This window comes from Myotis daubentonii, chromosome X (assembly GCF_963259705.1).
Source record: "Myotis daubentonii chromosome X, mMyoDau2.1, whole genome shotgun sequence".
In the NCBI taxonomy this organism is placed as follows: Eukaryota; Metazoa; Chordata; class Mammalia; order Chiroptera; family Vespertilionidae; genus Myotis; species Myotis daubentonii.
The window spans coordinates 59,408,798-59,430,545 of record NC_081861.1 but is presented as its reverse complement, the minus strand read 5'-3'; the positions used below and the strand labels follow the sequence as shown (position 1 = coordinate 59,430,545).

The following is a 21,748-nucleotide window of genomic DNA, read 5'->3' as shown; positions in this document are numbered from 1 at the left end:
TTCTGCCTGCCAGCCTGATTGCCCCCTAACCACTCCCCTTCCAGCCTGATTGTCACCTAAGTGCTCCCTTGCCGGCCCAATCACCCCCAACTGCCCTCCCAAGCCAGCCTGATCGCCCCCAACTGCCCCCCCTGCTGGCCTGGTCACCCCTAACTCCCCCCCACCACTGGTCTGGTTGCCCCTTACAGCCTCCCCCCACCAGCCTGGTCACCCCACGCAGCCTGTTTGTTCAGTCGTTTGGTTGTCCCTCACTAACTCCCCTGCCGACCTAGTTGCCCCACACAGCCTGCTTGTTCAGTCATTTGGTTGTCCCTCACTAACCGCCCTGCCGGCCTGGTCGTAGGCATCCATCTTTGTGAGGGCATGAGGGTCAATTTGCATATTACCTCTTTATTATATAGGATTATAAAACAATCAACCTGGATAACCATCTTAAGACTAGCTGAACAGAAGTCTTATAACTAAAGATTTACAGAAAAAGCTACTTCAAAACTGGTAGGAAGAGTGGAGATACAAAAAGGGCTGCTCCTGTACCCATGGTTGAGAATCTAGAAGGATAGCTCAGCTTCAGAGTTTCCCCCCTGAGGAGCGAGAGGTCTCAACCCCATGTCAGGTTTCCCAGACCAGGGCACCAGTACACATAACATCTGGTTTTGAAAATTAGCGGGGATTCTGTCCACCCAGGTGAGATGAGAGACTGGGAAACCCAGGCACCCTCTGAAAAAAAGAAGTGACAAAATCTCACTTGCAGGCACTCACTTAGTGGAGGGATGGCAACTTATAGGATACTGACATCATGCAGGGAGAAACTGAATTGTGTGTTTTCAGGAACAGGGCTAGAGGGAAAACCACCAATGTCCCTGTGTTGAGTCCCTCTCCCACACTGCACACAGATGCCATCTGATCCTGGGTCAAGCACTCCACTCCATATGGCATTAGCCAGGAGAGAACTACACAAATCCCACCCTGCCAACTTCTTTAGGCACCACCCTGCCAAGCTCGCACTCAGCTGTGGGCTTTGCTGGCAGCAACCAGTCTGGGCCTGAATTACAGTCTTTCTTAAAAAAAAAAAAACTCTCAAGGAATTCAGGGCAACCTCAGGAAGTGCCAGAAACACACAGGGAGAGACTGAGTTGTGTGGCTTTAGGGCTAGGGCCAACTTCCCCCCAGTCCCACATGCCTTACTGGTACGACTGTTGCTGTGTTGGGTCCCCAAAACCTCACCTCAGCATCAGCCTGAAGAACTATGTTAGCCCAACCCTGCCAACTCCCTGAAGCCCCACCCAAACAAGTTCACAAAAGATTGTGGGATCTGCTGGTGGCGACCAGCCTGAACCTGCATTATAGTCTTCCTTCAAAAACTTTTGAGGAATTCCAGGCAAGCTTAGGGGTACCAGAGGCACACAGGGAATATACCTCAACATAATAAAGGCCATATATGACAAACCAACAGCCAACATCATATTCAATGGGCAAAGACGAAAATTATTTCCACTAAGAACAAGAACAGGAATGTCTGCTGCCATCATTTATATCCAACATAGTACTGGAAGTCCTAGCTACAGCAATCAGACTAGAAGAAAAAATAAAACACATTCAAATTGGAAATGAAGAAGTAAAACTGTCATTATTTGAAGATGACATAATACTATATATAGAGAACCCTAAAGATTCCATCAAAAAAAAAAAACTATAAGAACTGATAAATGAATTCAGTAAAGTAGCAGGATACAAAATAAATATTCAAGATTGGTTGCATTTTTACACACCAATAATGAAATATCAGAAAGGGAAACTAAGAAAACAATACCGTTTACAATTACATCAAAAATAAAATACCTAGGAATTAATTTAACCAAAGAGATAAAAGACCTGTACTCAGAAAATTATAAAACACTAAAGAAATAAATTGAAGAACACACAAATAAATGGAAGCATATGCCATACTCAGGAGGAATTAACATCATTAAAATGTCCATACTACCTAAATCAATCTATAGTTTCAATGCAATTAGTATAAAAATAATAATGGTACATTTCACGGAACTAAAACAAATAATCCAACAATTTCTATGGAACCACAAAAGACCCATAATAGCCTCAGCAATCTTGAGAAAGAAGAACAAAGTTAGACCTATCACACTACCTGATATAAACCATTACCTCAAGGCCATAGTAATCAAACCAGCATAGTACTGTCTTAAAAACACACACCAGTGGAACAGAATAGAGAGCCCAGAAATAAACCTACAACTATATGGTCAATTAATAAAGGAGGCAAGAACGGGTAAAGACAGTCTGGTCAATAAATGGTGCTGAAAAAATTGGGCAGATAAATGCAAAAAAATAAAATAAAAAATGAAACTAGACCACCTTCTTATACCACATACAAGAATAAACTCAAAATGGTTTAAAGACTTAAGGGAAAGACTGGAAACCATAAAATTCCTAGAAGAAAACATAGGCAGTAAACTGTCTGACATTGTTCTTAATAATATTTTTTCTGATATATCTCCTCAGGAAAAGGAAACAAAAGAAAACACAAGCAAATGGCACTCACCAAATTAAAAAGGTTTTGTAAAGCATAGGAAACAATCAACAAAATGAAAAGAATATCTACTGAATGGGAGAAAATATTAGCTAATGACACATCTGATAAAGGATTAATATAAAAAATATATATACAACTCAGCAACAACAACAACAAAACAAAGAACACAGAAAATGGGCAAAGGACCTGAATAGACACTTCTCCAAAGAGGACATCAGATGCTCAAAAGACATATGAAAAGATGTTCAATGTCACTAATCATCAGAGAGATGCAAATTAAAACCACAAAGAGCTATCACCTCACACTTGTCAGAATGGCTATCATCAATAAATCATCAACAAATAAAAAGTGTTGGCAAAGATGTGGAAAAAAAGGGAACCCTCGTGCACTGTTGGTGGTGCATCCATTTTGGAAAACATTGTGGAAGTTCCTCAAAAATTTAAAATAAAAAATGGAATTTCCTCCCTGGTCAGTGTGGCTCAATGGTTGGAGCATCAACTCATGTACTGCAGGGTCACGAGTTCCCTTCCAGTCAAGGGCACATACCTGTGTTACAAGGGCACAGTCAGAGCACATGTAGGAGGCAACCAATCAATGTGTCTCTCTCACATCGATGTTTCTCTCTCTCTCTCTCTCTCTCTCTCTCTCTCTCTCTCTCCCCCCTCCCCTTTCCCTCCCTCCCTTTCTCTCTCTAAAAATCATTGGGGGGGTGGAAATCTTTGGGTGAGGATTAACAAAACAAAACAATGGAACTTCCTTATGACCCAGCGATTCCACTTCTGGGGATTTATCTAAAGAAACCGAAAATAGTAATTTGAAAGAATATATGCACCCCTATGTTTATTTCAGTGTTATTTACAACAGGAAATATATATAAGCAACCTGAGTGCTCATCTACAGAAGAGTGGATAAGTAAGTAGTGGTATTGAGTGGCCAGATTATTATGTCCACCTGACGTTTGTAGGCAAATTAGCCGTACACTGCATCGTATGGGATATGGAAGCCGAAGGCCTGTTTGAACACCTTTGCTGTCTGCAGTTACCAAGATAAAACGTCTCCAATTCGCACAGGAACACAAGAATTGGACAGTTGAGCGTTGGAAAAAAGTCATGTGGTCCGATGAATCGCGTTTCCAGTGCATCATGCAGATGGCAGAGTGAGAATTTGGCAGAAACAGCGTGAAAGCATGCACCCCACATGCATGAGTGCAACCCTTCAAGCTGGAGGGGGCAGTGTTATGGTTTGGGGCATGATTTGAGCCCTTTAATTCATGTGGAACAATGCCTGAATAGCACAACGTACCTAAGTATCGTTGCTGATCAAGTTCATCCTATCATGTTGATGGCGTATCCCAATGGAGATGGCTTCTTCCAACAAGACAATGCGCCATGCCACGGTGCTCGTATTGTGTAGGAGTGGTTTCAAGCACATGAGGGAGACTTTACCTTTCTTAGGTGGCCCCCACAACCACCATATCTCAATCCAATTGAGCATTTGTGGGATGAAGTTAAAAGAGCCATCAGGCAACTTGTTCCACAACCATCAAATCTCACAGAACTGGACAGTGCTATTCATCAGGCATGGTGTCAGATTCCTCACATCACCTTTCAACATCTCGTGGAGTCAATGCCAAGAAGAATCGCTGCAGTATTGAAGGCAAAAGGTGGCCCAACAAAGTACTGATGGGGTGGTCATAATAATCTGGCCACTCAGTATATATATATTACTTGGCCATAAAAAAGAATGAAGTCTCACCATTTGTAACAATATAGATGGACCTAGATGATATTATGCTAAGTGAAATAAGTGAGATACCAAAAGAAAAATACCATATGATTTTACTTAAATGTGGAATCTAAAGGACAAAAAAAAAGAGAACAAACAAAGTAGAAATAGACCCACAGATATAGAGAACAGACTGATGGTTGCCACAGGGGAGGGGTTTGAGGGTTGAGTGAAAAAGGTAAAGCGATTAAGAAGTATAAATTGGCAGTTACAGAATAGTCACAGAGATGTAAATTACAGCATAGAGAATATAGTCAATAATATTGTAATAACTATTAATGGTGGCAGGTGGCTACTAGAAATATTGAGGAGATCACATTGCAAAGTACATGATTATGTAACCACTATGTTGTACACCTGAAACTAAAACAAAATAATATTGAATGTAAACTGTAATTGAAAAAAAATTAATAATAAAAATAAAAAAGAATAAGGCTCAGAGTTTCACTAAACTATTACAAACATAAAGAAAAGCTTAATCTTAGGAATTTAATTTAATCCTAGGAAGTAGTACAAAACCTAATTTCTCAAATGTTTCAAGCAAAACCTTAGAAAATGTTCCCAAGTGAATCAGAACTAAACTTTTTTAGTTGAATTTTTTCTTTAAATTCTTCCTGAGAAATGAAAGAGCAGAGACAGAGGGAGAGAGAGAGGGAATATGGGAGGGAGGGAGAGAGGGAGGGAGATTACCTTTTCAAGTTGAGATTTTGGAGCAGACATCTTCTTCCATTCTGGAAAGAGGCCAGATTTGTCCAGAGAGTCTCTCCTGTAGGTAGATACAGAAGTTATAACAAAACCACCTCCTCCCTTTCCTCTTCTAAGGACCCAAGCTCTAGGGAATGAAAGCAACTGGCTTGCTCTCACCAAATCCATAAGATAAACTTCACATCAGATTTTCCTTGAAGTAATGCAGATGATCAGATAAGCAACTTTGCGAGCGCGCGCGCGCGCGCGCACACACACACACACACACACACACACACACACACACACACACCAATTCCTAAAGGACAGCAGCATCTGTTGCTGCTGGTCCAGGAACACTCCTCCAAGGCACTGTAGCCTGTGGAAGTTAGTGTGCTCCTGAAGGCTGTGATTGGAGACAACACTTGAAGTGCTAATGAAAGACTTGTAGCAAGGTCAGAGACAAGATTTCATTCAACTTGCTGAAGAGAAGTCAGGAACAATGAAGGCATAGGAGCCTTGCATTCTGATGCTAGAGAACAAAATGGGAAGTTTGGTTGAACAGATGTGCAGGGATTTGCAGGGATCTCACCTGGATGTGCTATCTGAGTCAGCCGTGTAGCTATCCAGACTCTCACTCTCAGCCTCCAGTGCACTCTTTCCACTTTTCGGCTTGGGCACTTCGATTGGTACACTAGAATAAAACCCAAGAGCCAAGATATAAAGGAAGTGGGCTCTCCTGATGAGTATCAGCCTTCCTTCCAACCTATTCACAATGGTAGCCTAAGTGACCTTTCTAGAATAATTATCTGAGTATACTTTTAAAATTGTTCAGCAGTTCCCCACTGATACTGGGATTGAGTTCAAACTCAGCATGTCAAGAAAATCCTTATGACTTGACCCCTGCTCACCTCTCCAGACTCATCTTTTACCCTCCACTTCACCTTATACTTTACATTCCAGAATGATGAGGCTCTTTTGGTTCCCCTAATATAACAACAATCTCCCTCTTTTCTCTGCCGTGGATATTCTTTTCACAATGGCCATTTTTCTTCATCTGGCTAAATCTACTCCTTCAGGTCTCTCCTTATATGTTAATCCTCCCATATCTCTCTGGCTAAGCTGCTCTAAGTCTGCATTAGTAACCTTCCTATGTGCTCTTAAAGCATCCTGATTTCTTGGTAACAGTCATCACATATCTAATTATTTATGTCTTTTAAAGAAATTATTTAATTTGTTCAATAATTTAAACAAATGCTTTGTTTAATGTCTTTCTCCATTAGCCTAAGTTCTGTGAGATCAGTGAGCATGCATCCTGTTCACTGTTGTGTTCCCAATGCCTAGAAGAGAAACTAGCATAGAGTGGGCACTCACATATTTGTTGACTACATTCTTGACTAAATGCCCTCAGTGGGGCTTAAAGTATATACACAAATAAGTAATATAGTTTGAAGACAGTATTCAGAAGACCAGAATTCTTTTTCAGCTTAATGAAAATGACCAAGTCATTCAAAAGAGCAATCCTCATCTCTAAAGGAAAGAGCACAATTCCTAGACCCCTTACTTTTAGGAATTTGTGAGAGTAGCAAGAAAAAATTTTTTTCCCCCTCAAGGATCTGAAGTAATATCATTTGGCTGCCAGAACTCCAAACTCTCCTGGTCCTCTGACCTCACTGGCTACTCATTCTCAATCTCCTGTGCTGGTCCTTCCTCATGTTCTAGACCTCTAATCTTTGGATGTGTCCAGGCTTATTCCTTGGACTGCTTCTCTTCACTACCTGGAATTATTCCTATGTGATCTTATCTAATCTCATATTCTTTGTATGTTAGTAAATTAATAACTCCTAAATCTATATCTCAATCAAATGCCAGACTTATATTCCCAAGAGCCTAATTGACTGCTTGGATGTTCAAACATAGCAAGTCTGAAACCAAAGCCCTAATCCTCCCCCAAACCCGCTCTTCTCTCAATCTCATCAAATGGCAACTCCCTCCTTTCATTTCTCAGGTCAAAATTTTTAAGAATCATCCTTGATTCCCATTGTTTTTTCACAATACAAAACCAATGTGTTAGCAAATTTTCTGGGCTATATCTTCAATGTATGTCTAAAATCTAACCAGTTCTCACCCCCTCCACTGCTATTACCCTAGTCCAAACCACCATCATCTAGCTCCTGGATGGCTGCAATAGCCTTCTAACCAAACTCCCTACGTGTGCCCTTATCCCCCACAATGTATCCTCAACTCAACAGCTAAAATGAGCTTTTAAAATATAAATCCAATATAGAATTACCATATGACCCAGCAATCCCACTCTTAGGTATACGCTCAAGAGAAATGAAAACATGTTTCCATAAAAAAACCTGTTCACAAATGCTTATAGCAGCATTATTCCCAATAGCCAACAGCCCAAATGTCCATCAATGGATGAATGGATAAATGAAATGTGGTCTATATATAAATTGAAATATTATCAACAGTAAGAAGGAATGAAGTTCTAATACATGGATGAACATTGAAAAATTATGTTAATTTAAAGAAGCCAGCCATAAATGGCCACATTTCATTGACTCCATTTATACAAAATGTCCAGAATAGACAAATACATAGAGAATGAAAGCAGGTTAGGGGCTTGGAGAAATGTGGAATGACTGCTTAATAGGTCCAGGGTTTCTTCTTGGATTGATGAAAATGTTCTAAAATACATACTTTTAAAATGTTAAAGTTATTAATTTTATACTACGTGAATTTTACTTCAATTTAGAAAAAGAAAAAAATAGTATCAGTCATTCAGAGCCCTCCATCTCACTTGGAGTAAAAGACAGAGTCCTTACAGTATCAACAAAGTCTTACATGATCTGTTTTTCACCCTATCTCTGTCTTCATATCCTACCCTTCCCCCCTTCTAATGCAGTTCCAGACTACTCTAACATGCAAAACACAACCTCACCTTAGGTCTTTATATCTTTTGCTTTCTCTGCTTAGAATGCTTTTCCCCCAGATACTCTCAGGGTTTGCTCCCTCATTTGCTTCACATCTTTGTTCAAATGTGACCTTATTAAGACTTTTCCCTGGATGTCCTTAATAAAACAGTATATGTACACACATGCTTTCCTGGCACCCCATATCCTTTTGGTCTACTTCATTTTCTCCATAGCACTTGTCAACATCTTATCCTATCTAATAAAAGAGAAACATGGTAATTAGCGTATGACCGCTACCCTTCCAATTGGCTAATCAGGGCGATATATGCAAATTAACTGCCAGCCAAGATGGCGGCCGGCAGCCAGGAAGCTTGAAACTAACATGAGGCTTGCTTGCTTCAGTGATGGAGGAAACCAACGTTCCCCCACCTGCCTTGCCGGCCTCTGAGCCTGCAGTTTGAAACATTGTAACAAATATAGAAGCTAAACAAAACCCCAGAAACCTGCTTTCAGCGAGCCGGGATCTCAGAGCTGGAGTTATACATTGTTTCGATTATAGAACCCAAACAAACCAGATATCTGCTTTCAGCATCAAAGGCCTCAGAGCTGGAGCCAGAGCTAAAGCTGGGCCAGAATAAAAGAAAAAAGAAAAAAAGGAGCAGTTGGGAGCTTCAGCCATCAGCCCCTGACCCAGACTGGCCAGGCACCCCAGTGGGGACCCCCACCCTGAAGGGTGTGTGACCAGCTGCAAACAGCCATCATCCCCTCACCCAGGCTGGCCAGGCACCCCAGTGGGGACCCCCACCCTGATCCAGGACACCCTTCAGGGAAAACCAGCCAGCCCCACCCATGCACCAGGCCTCTACCGTATATAGTAAAAGGGTAATATGTCTCCCAGCACCAGGATCAGCGGAGCCGCGAGGCCCACCCTCACCGGGATCAGCGGAGCTGAGAGGCCTCCCAGAACCGGGATCAGCGTAACAGGGGGCAGCGCCCAAACCCCCTGATCGCCCTGCGGCTCTGTGTGTGACAGGGGGCGGGGCCACAACCTCCCTATCCGCCCTGCTCTGTTCGTGACAGGGGAAGGCGCCCCAACCCCCTGATCAGCCCTGCTCTGTGCCTGATACGGGAGAGCTCCCCAACCCCCTGATCACCCTGAAGCTCTGTGTGTGACAGGGTGCGGCGCCCCAACCACCCCCCCCCCATGGGCCCTGCTCTGTGTGTGACAGGGTAGAGCCATAACCTCCCCATCGTCCCTGCCCTGAGTGTGAGAGTGGCGGTGCCCCAACCCCCTGATCAGTCCTGCTCTGTGGGTGATAGAAGGCGGTGCCCCAACCCCCCCCCCCACGGGCCCTGCTCTGTGTGTGATGGGGTAGAACCATGACCTCCTCATTGGCCCTGCCCTGAGTGTGAGAATGGCGGCACCCCAACCCCCTCATCAGCCTGGCTCTGTGGGTGATAGAGGGCGGCGCCCCAACCCCCTGATCCGCCCTGCTCTGTGTGTTACAGGGGTGGTGCCCCAACTCCCCTATCGGCCCTACTCTGTGAGTGACAGGGGGGAGCTCCTCAACCCCCTGATGGGCCCTGCTCTGTGACTGACAGGAGGATGCTCCCCAACCCCCTGATCGACCCTGCTCTGTGCGTGACAGGGTACGGAGCCCCAACCCCCCTGATGGGCCCTGCTCTGTGCGTGACAGGGGGCAGCGCCCCAACCCCCTGATTGGCCCTGCTCTGTGCATGACAGGGGGTGGCACCGCAACCTCCCCATTGACCCTGCCTTGAGTTTGACAGGGGGCGGTGCCCCAACCCCCCAATCAGCCCTACCCTGAGCGTGACTGAGGGTGGCATCGCAACCTCCCAATCCACCCTGCTCTGTGTATGACAGGGGGCGGTGCCCCAACTCCCCAATCGGCCCTGCTCTGAGCCCGACCAGGGGCTGCACCTAGGGATTGGGCCTGCCCTCTGCCACCCGGGAGCAGGCCTAAGCCAGCAGGGCGTTATCTCCCAAGGGGTCCCCGACTGCGAGAGGGAACAAGCTGGGCTGAGGGACCCCCTCTTCCCCCCGAGTGTACAAATTTTTGTGCACCGGGCCTCTAGTCCTATCTAATAGAAGAGAAACATAGTAATTAGCGTACAACCACTACCCTTCCTATTGGCTAATCAGGGCAATATGCAAATTAACTGCCAGCCAAGATGGCAGCCGGCAGCCAGGCAGCTTAAAGCGAACATGAGACTTGCTTGCTTCAGTGATGGAGGACTCCAACGTTCCCTGCCTGCCGCTGCCGGCCTCTGAGTTGCAACTCTAAGCAACTATGTTACAAATATAGAAGCTAAACAAAAACCCAGAAACCTGCTTTAGTCACCGGGCTTCAGCCAGCAGGATCGCAACATTGTTTCAAATACAGAAGGTAAACAAAGGCCAGAAACCTGCTTTCAGCAGCGGAGGCCTAAGAGCTGGAGCCAGAGCTAAAGCTGGCCCAGAATTTAAAAAAAAAGAAAAAAAGGAGTGGTTGGGAGCTTCAGTCACTCACCAGCCTGAAAACAGCCCTCAGCCCCTCATCCAGATTGGCCAGGCAACCCAGTGGGGACCCCCACCTGAAGGGTGTGTGACCAGCTGCAAACAGCCATCATTCCCTCACCCAGGCTGGCCAGGCACCCCAATGGGGACCCCCACCCTGATCCAGGACACCCTTCAGGGAAAACCAGCCAGCCCCCACCCATACACCAGGCCTCTATTCTATATAGTAATATGCCTCCCAGCACCGGGATCAGCGGAGCCGAGAGGCCTCCTGGCACTGGGATCAGCGTGACAGGGGGCAACGCCCAAACCCCCTTATCGCCCTGCGGCTCTGTGACAGGGGGCGGGGCCACAACCTCCCTATCGGCCCTGGTCTATTCGTGACAGGGGAAGGCACTCCAACCCTCTGATCAGCCCTGCTCTGTGCCTGATAGGGGGGAGCTCCCCAACCCCCTGATTGCCCTGCGGCTCTGTGTGTGACAGGGTGCAGCACCCCAACGCCCCCCAACGGGCCCTGCTCTGTGTGTGACAGGGTAGAGCCATAACCTCCCCATCGTCCCTGCCCTGAGTGTGACAGTGGCGGCGCCCCAACTCCCCTATCGGCCCTACTCTGTGAGTGACAGGGGTAGCTCCCCAACCCCTGATCGGCCCTGCTCTGTGCGTGACAGGGGGGAGCTCCCCAACCCCCTGATCGACCCTGCTCTGTGCGTGACAGGGTACGGAGCCCCAACCCCCTGATGGGCCCTGCTCTGTTCGTGACAGGGGGGAGCTCCCCAACCCCCTGATTGACCCTGCTCTGTGTGTGACAGGGGGGAGCTCCCCAATCGTCTGATTGGCCCTGCTCTGTGCGTGACAGGGGGTGGTGCCGCAACCTGCCCATCGACCCTGCCTTGAGTGTGACAGGGGGCGGTGCCCCAACCCCCTAATCGGCCCTACCCTGAGCATGACTGAGGGTGGCATCGCAACCTCCTGATCCGCCCTGCTCTGTGCATGACAGGGGCGGTGCCCCAACTCCCCAATCAGCCCTGCTCTGAGCCCGACCAGGGGCTACACCTAGGGATTGGGCCTGCCCTCTGCCACCCGGGAGCAGGCCTAAGCCAGCAGGTCATTATCTCCCGAGGGGTCCCAGACTCTGAGAGGGCACAGGCCGAGCTGAGGGACCCCCTCTTCCCCCCGAGTGTACAAATTTTTGTGCACCAGACCTCTAGTATACAATATATTTACTTGATTATTTATTGTCTGTGTTTTTTACCCCCAAATTTAAGTTTCCTTGAATACAACAAGGAAGGGACTTTGTTGTATTCATCAGTGTGTCACACTGCTTAAAACAATGCCTGGCAAATAGTAGGCATTCATGGGTATTTATTAACAAATAAACTAAACAGTAAATGAACAAAGACTGAAGTAAGCAAAATCTATGTCTTAGGCAGTAAGCAATAAAGTTTCCAAGTTATCAACTGGTGTTTAAGGTAGTTGTATGAAAACAGGATTGGTTGAAATCCTAGGGAATGCAAGAAGTGAAACAGCAGTCATTTTTAAAGTCCAAGACACAGCAGGGAGCTTGATTTTACTTTTACTTTGGAAATATTCTTTTTCCCCCTTTGCTCCACAGAATAAATAACCCAAAGTAAAACCATTCCTCCAGAGAGGTAGTTTAACAATGGTCCATGGAGAGTATTTTCTGCTTGTATTTTTCCCTAAAGATTAATACATACAGATCCAGAGCTAATACAAACAACCCTAGGGGTAAAAAGCAATTATTTGACATCTGTGCAGTAAAAAAAAATAAAGAGACGGGAGTCCTGGGCTCTAACTATCTTTATGATCTTAAGTAAATCACTTATCCTGCCCTCTTTTCTGTAAAAAAAATAAGGGGGTTGAATTAGATTATCTCTTAAGTGCCATAATTTTATGGAAAAGATCATTTATGGCCACTTAATCTGTTTTCATGTTTAGAATAAATAAGAGTTTTCTGGATCCAATGAGACAAAAAGTCATAGACAGCCAGAAGCAATAGGATTCAGAAATTACATTCTAACCGATGATGTCAGATGTGTTAATCAAGTTCAGGAAATAAAGCCATTCTTATCCTTATCCACAAAGGAAAAAGGGGCCTCATCACCTAAAACAGCTGAGTCACCCACCCAAGGCTGTGTGGATAAAATCACACTACATACAGTAACTCCTCACTTTGTGTCATCCATAGGTTCTTGGAAACTGTGACTTTAAGTGAAACGACGTATAACAAAACCAATTTTATCAAAGGCTAATTGATATAAACAACGGTTAAGTACTTATGGCATATTTCTGATCACAAAAAAACACCACCAAACTTCTAAATAAAAACCCACAGCACTTCTAATATTAAATGTGAGCTATACATACATTTAAGAAAAATTAAAAAGAACAAGTAAGATAATTATTTTTCAACCTGCTTATTCCAGTTCATGGTCACTGGTGGCCAGAGACTCAGCTCAGGGTGCAGGACAGAAACCTGCACTGGACAGGATGCCCTTCCATCACAGGGCACACTCACACCCAGCTACATTCACTCACACTCTCACTGGGATAATTTATACACCACTTAACCTAACATACACAGGTTTGGGATGTGGGAGGAAACTGGAGTATCCAGAGAAAACACGCACAGACATGGGGAGAACATGCAACTGCCACACAGACAGTAGCCTTGGCCTGGAATCAAGTTTTTTGTCATCAACATTATAAGGAAATGACATTGAATGAAAAAATGTTATTTAAGGATTTGTTGTATATACATACAAGGAAATACTACACAGATAGCAAAATGCATGATGTAGACCCTTGGTGCTGACATAGAAAGATATCAAGGTTATATTATCCTATATATTTTTTCCTTTTTACAACTTGAATTATAACTGACATAAACTGCATGTTTAAGTGTGCAATTTGATGAGTTTTGACATGTATGTACACTCGTGAAACCATTACCACAATTAAGTTAGTGAACACATATATTACTACCCAAACTTCCCTGTGCCCCTTGGTAATCCTTCCACCTTTCTGTCACTCAAATTTAGTTTGCATTTGCTAGAATTTTATAGAAACAGAATCATACAGTGTGTCTTTTTTATTTGGATTCTTTCACTCACCATGATTATTCTGAGATTCATCCATGTTGCTGCATGTATCAGTAGTCCATTCCTTTTCATTGCTGAGTAGTATTCCACTGTATAAACAAATGCCAATTTATCCCTTTGGGATGTTTCTAGGTTTTGAATATTACAAATAAAGCTGCTATGAACATTCATGTATAAGTCTTTATATGGACATATGCTATCACTTCTCTTGAGTAAATACCTAGGAATGGAATGATTGAATCACAAAATAGGTGTACATTTAACTTGCTAAGGCACTACTAAACTGCTTTTCAAAGTGGCTTGACTATTGTACATTTACACCAGCAGTGTATGAGTATTCCAGTTGCTCTACATCATTACAGACAATTGGAATGCTCAGTATTTTTCATTTTAGCCATTATAGTGAGTACATGGTAGCATCTTACTATAATCTTAATTTGCATTTCTGTACTAACTAATGATGTTGAGCATCTTTTAAAGTGCTTATTGCACACCTGTATATTGTCTTTAGTGAAATGTCTGTTCGAATCTTTTGTCCATTTTCTATCGAATTATCTGTACTATTGAGTTTTTAAAGTTCTTCCTTGTTCACGTAATGTGCATTTAGAATAACATTTTAAAAAGTAAATTAAAAATTTAAGAAACCGTCTTGGTCCATCCATACTGTCACTAAAGGTAAGATAAGTCAGCCAGAGAAAGACAAATACCACATTATTTCACTTACATGTGGAATCTAAATAACAATATAAATGAACAAAATAGAAACAGACTCATAGATACAGAGAACAGACTGATGGTTATCAGAGAAGAGGGGCTTGGGGGACTGAGTGGAAAAGGTGAAGGGATTAAGAAGTACATATTAGAAAAAAGAAGTACAAATTGGTAGTTATAAAATAGTCATGAGTATGTAAATACAGCATAGAAAATGTAGTCAATAATATTTTAATAGCTTTGTGTGGTGCCAGGTACATACTGGCACTATCAGGGGGAATACTTTGTAAAGTATATGACTGTCTTACCTATGTTATACACCTGAAACTAATATAAAATAATATTGAATGTAAACTGTAATTTAAAAATAAAACCAAAATTTTTTTTAAGAATCTATCCCATATGTGTACATTTAGACAGTCTGATAGTCCATATACCAAAATTATTAACAACTCTTGTCTGGGGCAGAAGCGGTGTGGTTACACATTTAATATATTTCCATATTGCTTTTCAACAACCATATAAAATGTGAGAGAGTTATTTGTCTTTGGCTGAGGGAAAGTTAGAAATAAAGCACAAATAAAAAGCCAAAAATTCACCAGCCGCAACCAAGTGAGGAAAGGAGTAAAGTCTCAACTCATAAAGTTCAAAAGATCATGGCTAAGAAAACAGAAGAAAGATATAGCTCAGTAAAACTTCCAATATGGAGATGTGCAAACTGAATGAGTGGCTAAGCAGTCCTGGAATAAGTCAAGGAAAACAGAGTCTTTAATATTTGTAGTCCCAGATATCCCTGGGGAACCCCAACTGAGGCAGACAAGACCACCGGCATATGTCATCTCTCAGGGCACTGGTATGAGCTAGAGGACACATCTGTAACTGGGCTGAATGAGCTGGGATATTTAAGATAATTTTAGGAGACTGTAATGCTCAACCCCCAACTTGCCTTTTGCCCCTCCCTTAGGGTTACAAAAAAAAAAAGAAGTATATAGAAAGCAATATTTTACCCTTAAATCAATATGTAGTGGGGAGTGGGAAGAGATAAATTGTTTCAAGTTGAGGTGAGAAGCCTGTCAAGAAGAATTCACACATTATATCAGAGCAAAAAAAATATATAGGCAGAACTTCCCATGTTAAGCATGAGTAAAATGAAAAGAAATGATCTTGCAAATATGTAAATATGCCATTAGGTGTGCAGGGGGGGGGGAGAAATAACTTGAAAAATTAACAAAGAACCCATTCTGGAGAATAATATAGCCCTAGGAAATAAGTAGGTTTCTTGTGAATCTTTTACATTGCACAGGAATTGAATAAGAATATAGATTTGATAAAATGCAAGAGTTCAAATACTAGCTATTAAAGTAACAAAATTAGAGGAAAAGGAAGATTGAAATGAGAGAACAAATTAAAACCTAAATAAGATAATCCATTCAAATAATTAGAAAAGCAAAAAGGAAGGGAGGGAGGAAATAAGGGAAGGAGGGGAAGAGAAAACTGGCTGAAAATCAAAGTAATAGCACAGAGGAAAGGGTTGGGCTAATCATGCTTAATTACTATTCATCTTGCATTTAATAATAAAAGAAAAGGACAGAAATGGAGAACAAGGAAATCCAATGTCCCTGAGGTGGAGAACTTAACTAATTAAAAAAGAAAAAAGTTCAGAGTATATAGTACAAAAAATTTGTCCAGCAGTGAAGAAAGAACTCATCAAGGGTATACCACATGTTAGGGAAAAGTGATACACCACTGAGACATATCCTTGCTAAGTTACTAAACTTCAAGAAAACTAGCCCGGCTGGTGTGGCTCAGTGGTTGAGCATCGACCTATGAACCAGGAGGTCATGATTTGATTCCCAGTAGGGGGCATGCAAGAGGCAGCCGATTAGTGATTTTCTCTCATCAATATTTCTCTCTCTCTCTCTCTCTCTCTCTCTCTCTCTCTCTCTCTCTCTCTCTTTCTCCCTCCCTCCCTCCCTCCCTCCCTCCCTCCCTCTCTGAAATCAATAAAAAAATATTTTTAAAAGAAAAATAAAAGGAATTTGTTTACACACACACACAATGAGTTACCTACAAGGGAGAAAAATAAGAACTAGCTAGCTAGCCTCAGACTTCTTCACAGTTACATCCAGTGGCAGAAGACAATAATGTCTACAACATTCTGAGGGAAAGAAAGTGTGACCCAAGAATATAATATCCAGCCAACATATCATTCAAGTATAAAGGCACTAGACAGACACTCTCAACATGAAAGAATGAAATAAAAATAGCACCCACAAGCCCTTCTTGAAGGAATTTCTTAATGAAAAAATGCAGGTAACTAAGAAATAAATCAAAGTAAAGAACTCAGAAATGCAGAGAAGTCATGGTACCATGCATGGTTATAAGCATACGATCATTTTAAATATTAACTAAAAATAAAAAAGATAAAACTAACAGATGATTTATGATAGCATAACAGAATGTAAATGCCATAATAATTTGAGTAATAAAAATTGGGAGTAGGGGAAAAAGTTGTGAGGGAGTGTACGAAACCTAATCTCCTCTTTCATAGCAGACAGTCCACTTATAATGTGCAATATTGAAATAGGTAGATTTTAAAAAATGACTAAATGACTATTTGACCCAGAAACTCCACATCTAGGTATCTATCTACCTAAGAGAAATTAAATCATATGTGCAAACAAAAACTCGTAATGAATGTTCATAACAGCATTACTCACAAAAGCCAGAAAGTGAAACCAACCCACATATCCATCAACAGATGAATGGATAAACAAATGTGATATCTACATATAATGGGATATTATTTGGCAATAAAAAGAAATGAAGTACTGATACATGCCACCACATAGATGAACCTTAAAAACATAATGTTAAATGAGAAAAGATGGTCACAAAGGACCACATATTGTATGATTCCATTTAAATGAAACATTCTGAATAGGTAAATATATAAAAACTAGTGGCCCAGTGCACAAAATTTGTGCACATTAAAAGGGAAGTATTAGAGGAAATATTTTAATATTGATATTTGCCCTTTCTCTATAATAGAAGTGTCAGAGATAAAAGACAATTAGTAAAATGTATATGAAAATCTCCCTCCTGTCAGAGTCTGGGGTGCACCGCAGGTCCCAGAGTCAAGTCCCCAACCACCCGTGCGCACCTTGAAATTGCGTGAGACCCAGACCCAGCTGGCCCCACCCATCAAGCCCTGCAGGGTTGGGGGCACAGCCTCAGGTCCCCCATCAAGCCCCACTGGGTGGGGGCACAGCCTCAAGTCCCCTGGCCCTGGTGCCGGGGTGGGGGACGCGGCCTCAGGTCCCCCCGCCTGGCTTCAGTTCCCCTGGTCCTGGTGCAAGGGCGCGAGGGCGCGGGCGCGAAGGCTTGATGACCATTTGCATATTAGCTCTTTATTATATAGGATAGAAATAGATCAGTGATTGCTTAGGGATGGGGAAGGATAGGGAGGCTGCGGGGAATGATAGCTATAAGATATAGGGTTTCTTTTTAAGGTGATGAAAAGTTCTATAATGGATTGGGGTAATGGTTGCACAATTCTGTAAATATACTAAAATCCACTGCATTGTACACTATAAGTGGATTAACTGTATGGTATGTGAATTTTATCTCGAAAGGTTCCTTAACAAAAAGACATTAGAAAAAAATTAATAACTGTTCAATGTTTTCATAATATTTTTTCTTAGCCTTAGAGGGATGTTAATGACTGGTATATTTTACTAGAGGCCCGGTGCACGAAATTCATGCACTCCGAGTGGGGGGGTCCCTCAGCCCGGACTGCACCCTCTTGCAGTCTGTGAACCCTCAGGGGATGTCCCCCATAGGGAGTGGGCCTAAGCCATCAGTTGGACATCCTTAGTGCTGCCACAGAGGTGGGAGAGGCTCCCACCACCGCTGCTGCATTAGCCAGCCATGAGCCCAGCTTCTGGCTGAGTGGCGCTCCCCCTGTGGGAGCACACTGACTACCAGGGGACAGCTCCTGCATTGAGCATCTGCCCCTGGTGGTCAGTGTGTGTCATAGTGACTGGTCATTTTGCTGTTTGGTCAATTTGCATATTAGCCTTTTATTATATAGGATGGTTAAAAAAACACATTTGTCTGAAGATTAGCAATTCTTCAACTTTACTTAAGTATTTTAGTCTGATAAATTCAAGTAAAATTAAACAAAATGTTTTAAATTTATTATAATCCTATATTACAAAGATTTTCTATGTACCCATTCACCCTTCCCTCTATGTCTAGATATGCAAAAAAGATATATGAAATAATTTTCATATAATGTGAACCCTGAAAAAGGAATTTGGGTGATTTGTTGCTTTCTTTATTATTTCCTACTAGAGGCCTGATGCACAAATCCATGCACCAGGGCCTCTAGTATGCATATGATCTTTGGTTAATCTCTTCCCGCCCTCTCCCCTCCCCCTTCCCTCTAAGATTCATCAGTCTGTTCCATGTTTCCATGCCTGTGCATTGAAAGTCTGCCACCTGGTGGTCAGTGCACATCATGGCTACTGGTTGAGCAGTTGAACGGTCACTTAACACATTGTTTGCGGGTAGTTTTTATCGTGCGCTAACAGGTGGCGCAGGCCATTTTTGCTAATTTTTTGCACAAATGGCAACGTTCAGTAAAATTACGATAACTTTAGTTTACGTATTTATACGTTACCCGCATTCTACCGCTAGTCTATAAAAAACATATTAATACGTGTCCCGTGCTCTACTACCAGTCAACGTAAAATGTATAAGTAAAACGTATAAATACGTTTCCTGCATACAATGTGTTAAGATTTTATATATATAGATATTGATTAAATTTTCAATAATGAGTATATGTTATTTGTATTTATCTTTAAATTGTCCTTATAAAGTAAATATGCCAAAGTATTAATGTTTACATATGGGTAGTAGGATTAGGAATATTGTTTTATTCCCTTAAAAATATTTTCATTGATTTTTAGAGAGATAGGAAAGAAGAGGGAGAGAGAAGGAAAAACATCGATGTGAGAGGGAAACATCGATTGGCTTCCTCCTTCACGACCCCTGCTGGAGATTGCGCCTGCAACCCGGGCATGTACCCTAACCAGGAATCAAACCAGCAACCTTTTGGTGCATGGGCCAATATCCAACTAACAGCCACATTGACCAGGGCTTTTTCCCTCCTTCTTTATTTTCTGTACTTTCCCAATTTTCCTACAATGAATATCTATTATTTTAGAGACAGAACAAAGTAAAGAATAATAGAATTAAAGAGATGTGTAGCAGTTCTTGAAATGATCGGTTATTACCTGGGATCCTTCTGTTGCTCCTGAATGATCTTTCTTCCTGGCCAGACATCACCCATTTGTGACTGATGATGGAGGGACTGTCCCACAGTCTCTCTTTTATTCACTTCAAAACAAACAAAAACATGGCAGAGTGGTGGTGATGAGGGGGGAAAGGGAAACACATTATACTTGCAAAAGGGATAGCAATATAATCTTTATGTTCCCCCACAATCAGGTTGAGCCCATGAAGGTAAGATACCACCAATAAGAATACATGAGGATTTCACACCAGAGAATCTATGACTTGAGGTCAAACACCTTAAGGAACCACCTCCAGAAAGATCCTGTACCTGCAGGTTTGCGACGCAGGGACATCCTGATTATCTCACTGCCTGTGCGATAAGCAAAGCGATTCACTTTCTGGTCATAAAACCAGTCTCCAGTTGCCTTCTTCAGCTCTCTGGGAAGGAATATAAGAAAATGGCAGATAGATAATGGTTCTTGTCATTCAACCAATGAAGGCTGAGAGGAGAAAGTCTCATCACAGCTAGGGCCTCATTTCCTCTCTCTACTCAGCCCTAAGTGACACTCACATTTCCTTGGCGCACACCTTGCACCTCCAGGTACCATTGCTTTCATGAATACGGCAGTCTCGGCACACCAGGTGATTACAACCCCGACAAGTGTTGGTCTTAGGAGTCAAACGGCCCAGGTTCTCCTGGCACCGGGCACAGGTCCGATCACTATAGTGTTGGCTGCCCCTCTTGGCCCCTTTCCTTTTTATTTCCAGTAATTCATTCTTCAATCGCCTGCCGAGACCCAAAAAAGAAGTACAAGTTGATTCAGGATCTGCACAGGTTAGAGAGAGAGGGGTTGTGGAGTAGAGACAGTAAAACTAATTAGTTCTATGAAAGCAATCACCTCAGAGCCCAACCTAATCCAATGAAGAGTTGTAAACGTCATACACAAGTTCCTCTGAAAGTCATATCCTATATAATAAAGAGGTAATATGCAAATTGACCATCACTCCAACACAAAGATGGCCACCCCCATGTGATCAAAGATGGCCACCCCCATGTGGACACAAGATGGCCACCACAAGATGGCCAGCAGGGAGGGAAGTTGGGAGGGGCCAGGCTGGCAAGGGAGGGCAGTTAGGGGTGACCAGGCCTGCAGGGGAGGGCAGTTGTGGGCCATCAGGCCAGAAGGGGAGGGCAGTTGTGAGTGATCAGGCCTGCAGGGGAGGTCAATTGGGGGCAACCAGGCCAGCAGGGAAGGGCAGTTGGGGGAGACCAGGCAGGCAGGGGAGGGCAGCTAGGGGCAATCGGGCCAGCAGGGGAGCAGTTAAGCGTTGATCAGGCTGGCAGGGGAGTGGTTAGAGGGTGGTCAGGCTGGTAGGTAGAAGTGGTTAGAGGCAATCAGGCAGGCATGCAGGCAAGCAGTTGGGAGCCAGCAGTCCTGGATTGTGAGAGGGATGTCCAACTGCCTGGGCAGTCGGACATCCCTCAAGGAGTCCCAGATTGGAGAGGGTGCAGGCTGGGCTGAGGGACACACACACACACACACATACACCCATGCACGAATTTTGTGCACCGGGCTTCTAGTGAGAGTTATAAGAAGAAGTCTAGCCGAAACCAGTTTGGCTCAGTGGATAGAGCGTCGGCTTGCGGACTGAAGGGTCCCAGGTTCGATTCCGGTCAAGGGCATGTACCTGGGTTGCGGGCACATCCCCAGTAGGAGATGTGCAGGAGGCAGCTGATTGATATTTCTCTCTCATCGATGTTTCTAACTCTCTATCTCTCTCCCTTCCTCTCTGTAAAAAATCAATAAAATATATATATATATATATAAAAAGAAGAAGTCTGGATATCATTGGTCAAAAGCCTGGGAACCCATGCTTTTTCTGGAACTCTTACCTAATCCTTCTCTCATCTGCTTTTCGGAGTTCCTCATCTCGTTGTAGAACACTAATGATCAAATCCCTTTCCACCTCAGACAGAAAAGAGAGGTCAAGCATCTCCGACATGACTTTCTCTATTTTTCCTTCAATTCTTCTTTCTTCAAAGCAACCAGCATAGGAGAGCTACCAGAGTTGCCTGAAATAAGTGAAGAATTAATTTCACACAGATAATTTACTCCAGAATAGGCCCCCAGCTCTAGAGGCTTTTAGTAG

General features: G+C 43.1%; 1 protein-coding gene across 7 annotated transcripts in view; it reads right to left on the bottom strand.

Moving 5' to 3' along the window:
• Positions 1 to 21,748, bottom strand: part of SYTL4 (synaptotagmin like 4) — an 82,812-nt gene that overhangs the window by 27,144 nt on the left and 33,920 nt on the right. For 5 of the 7 annotated variants that reach the window (XM_059680530.1, XM_059680531.1, XM_059680527.1 and 2 more), the window contains exons 2-7: positions 21,492 to 21,671; positions 20,169 to 20,384; positions 19,926 to 20,035; positions 19,597 to 19,699; positions 5,614 to 5,715; positions 5,028 to 5,103 (exon numbers count right to left, since the gene is read on the bottom strand). In XM_059680530.1, the coding sequence (XP_059536513.1) occupies positions 5,028 to 5,103; positions 5,614 to 5,715; positions 19,597 to 19,699; positions 19,926 to 20,035; positions 20,169 to 20,384; positions 21,492 to 21,601 (717 nt within the window). In that variant the 5' untranslated portion in view covers positions 21,602 to 21,671. Of the gene's footprint in view, positions 1 to 5,027; positions 5,104 to 5,613; positions 5,716 to 19,596; positions 19,700 to 19,925; positions 20,036 to 20,168; positions 20,385 to 20,496; positions 20,565 to 21,491; positions 21,672 to 21,748 lie in introns of those variants that run through there. The other 2 variants (XM_059680532.1, XM_059680533.1) reach the window with 2 other exon arrangements.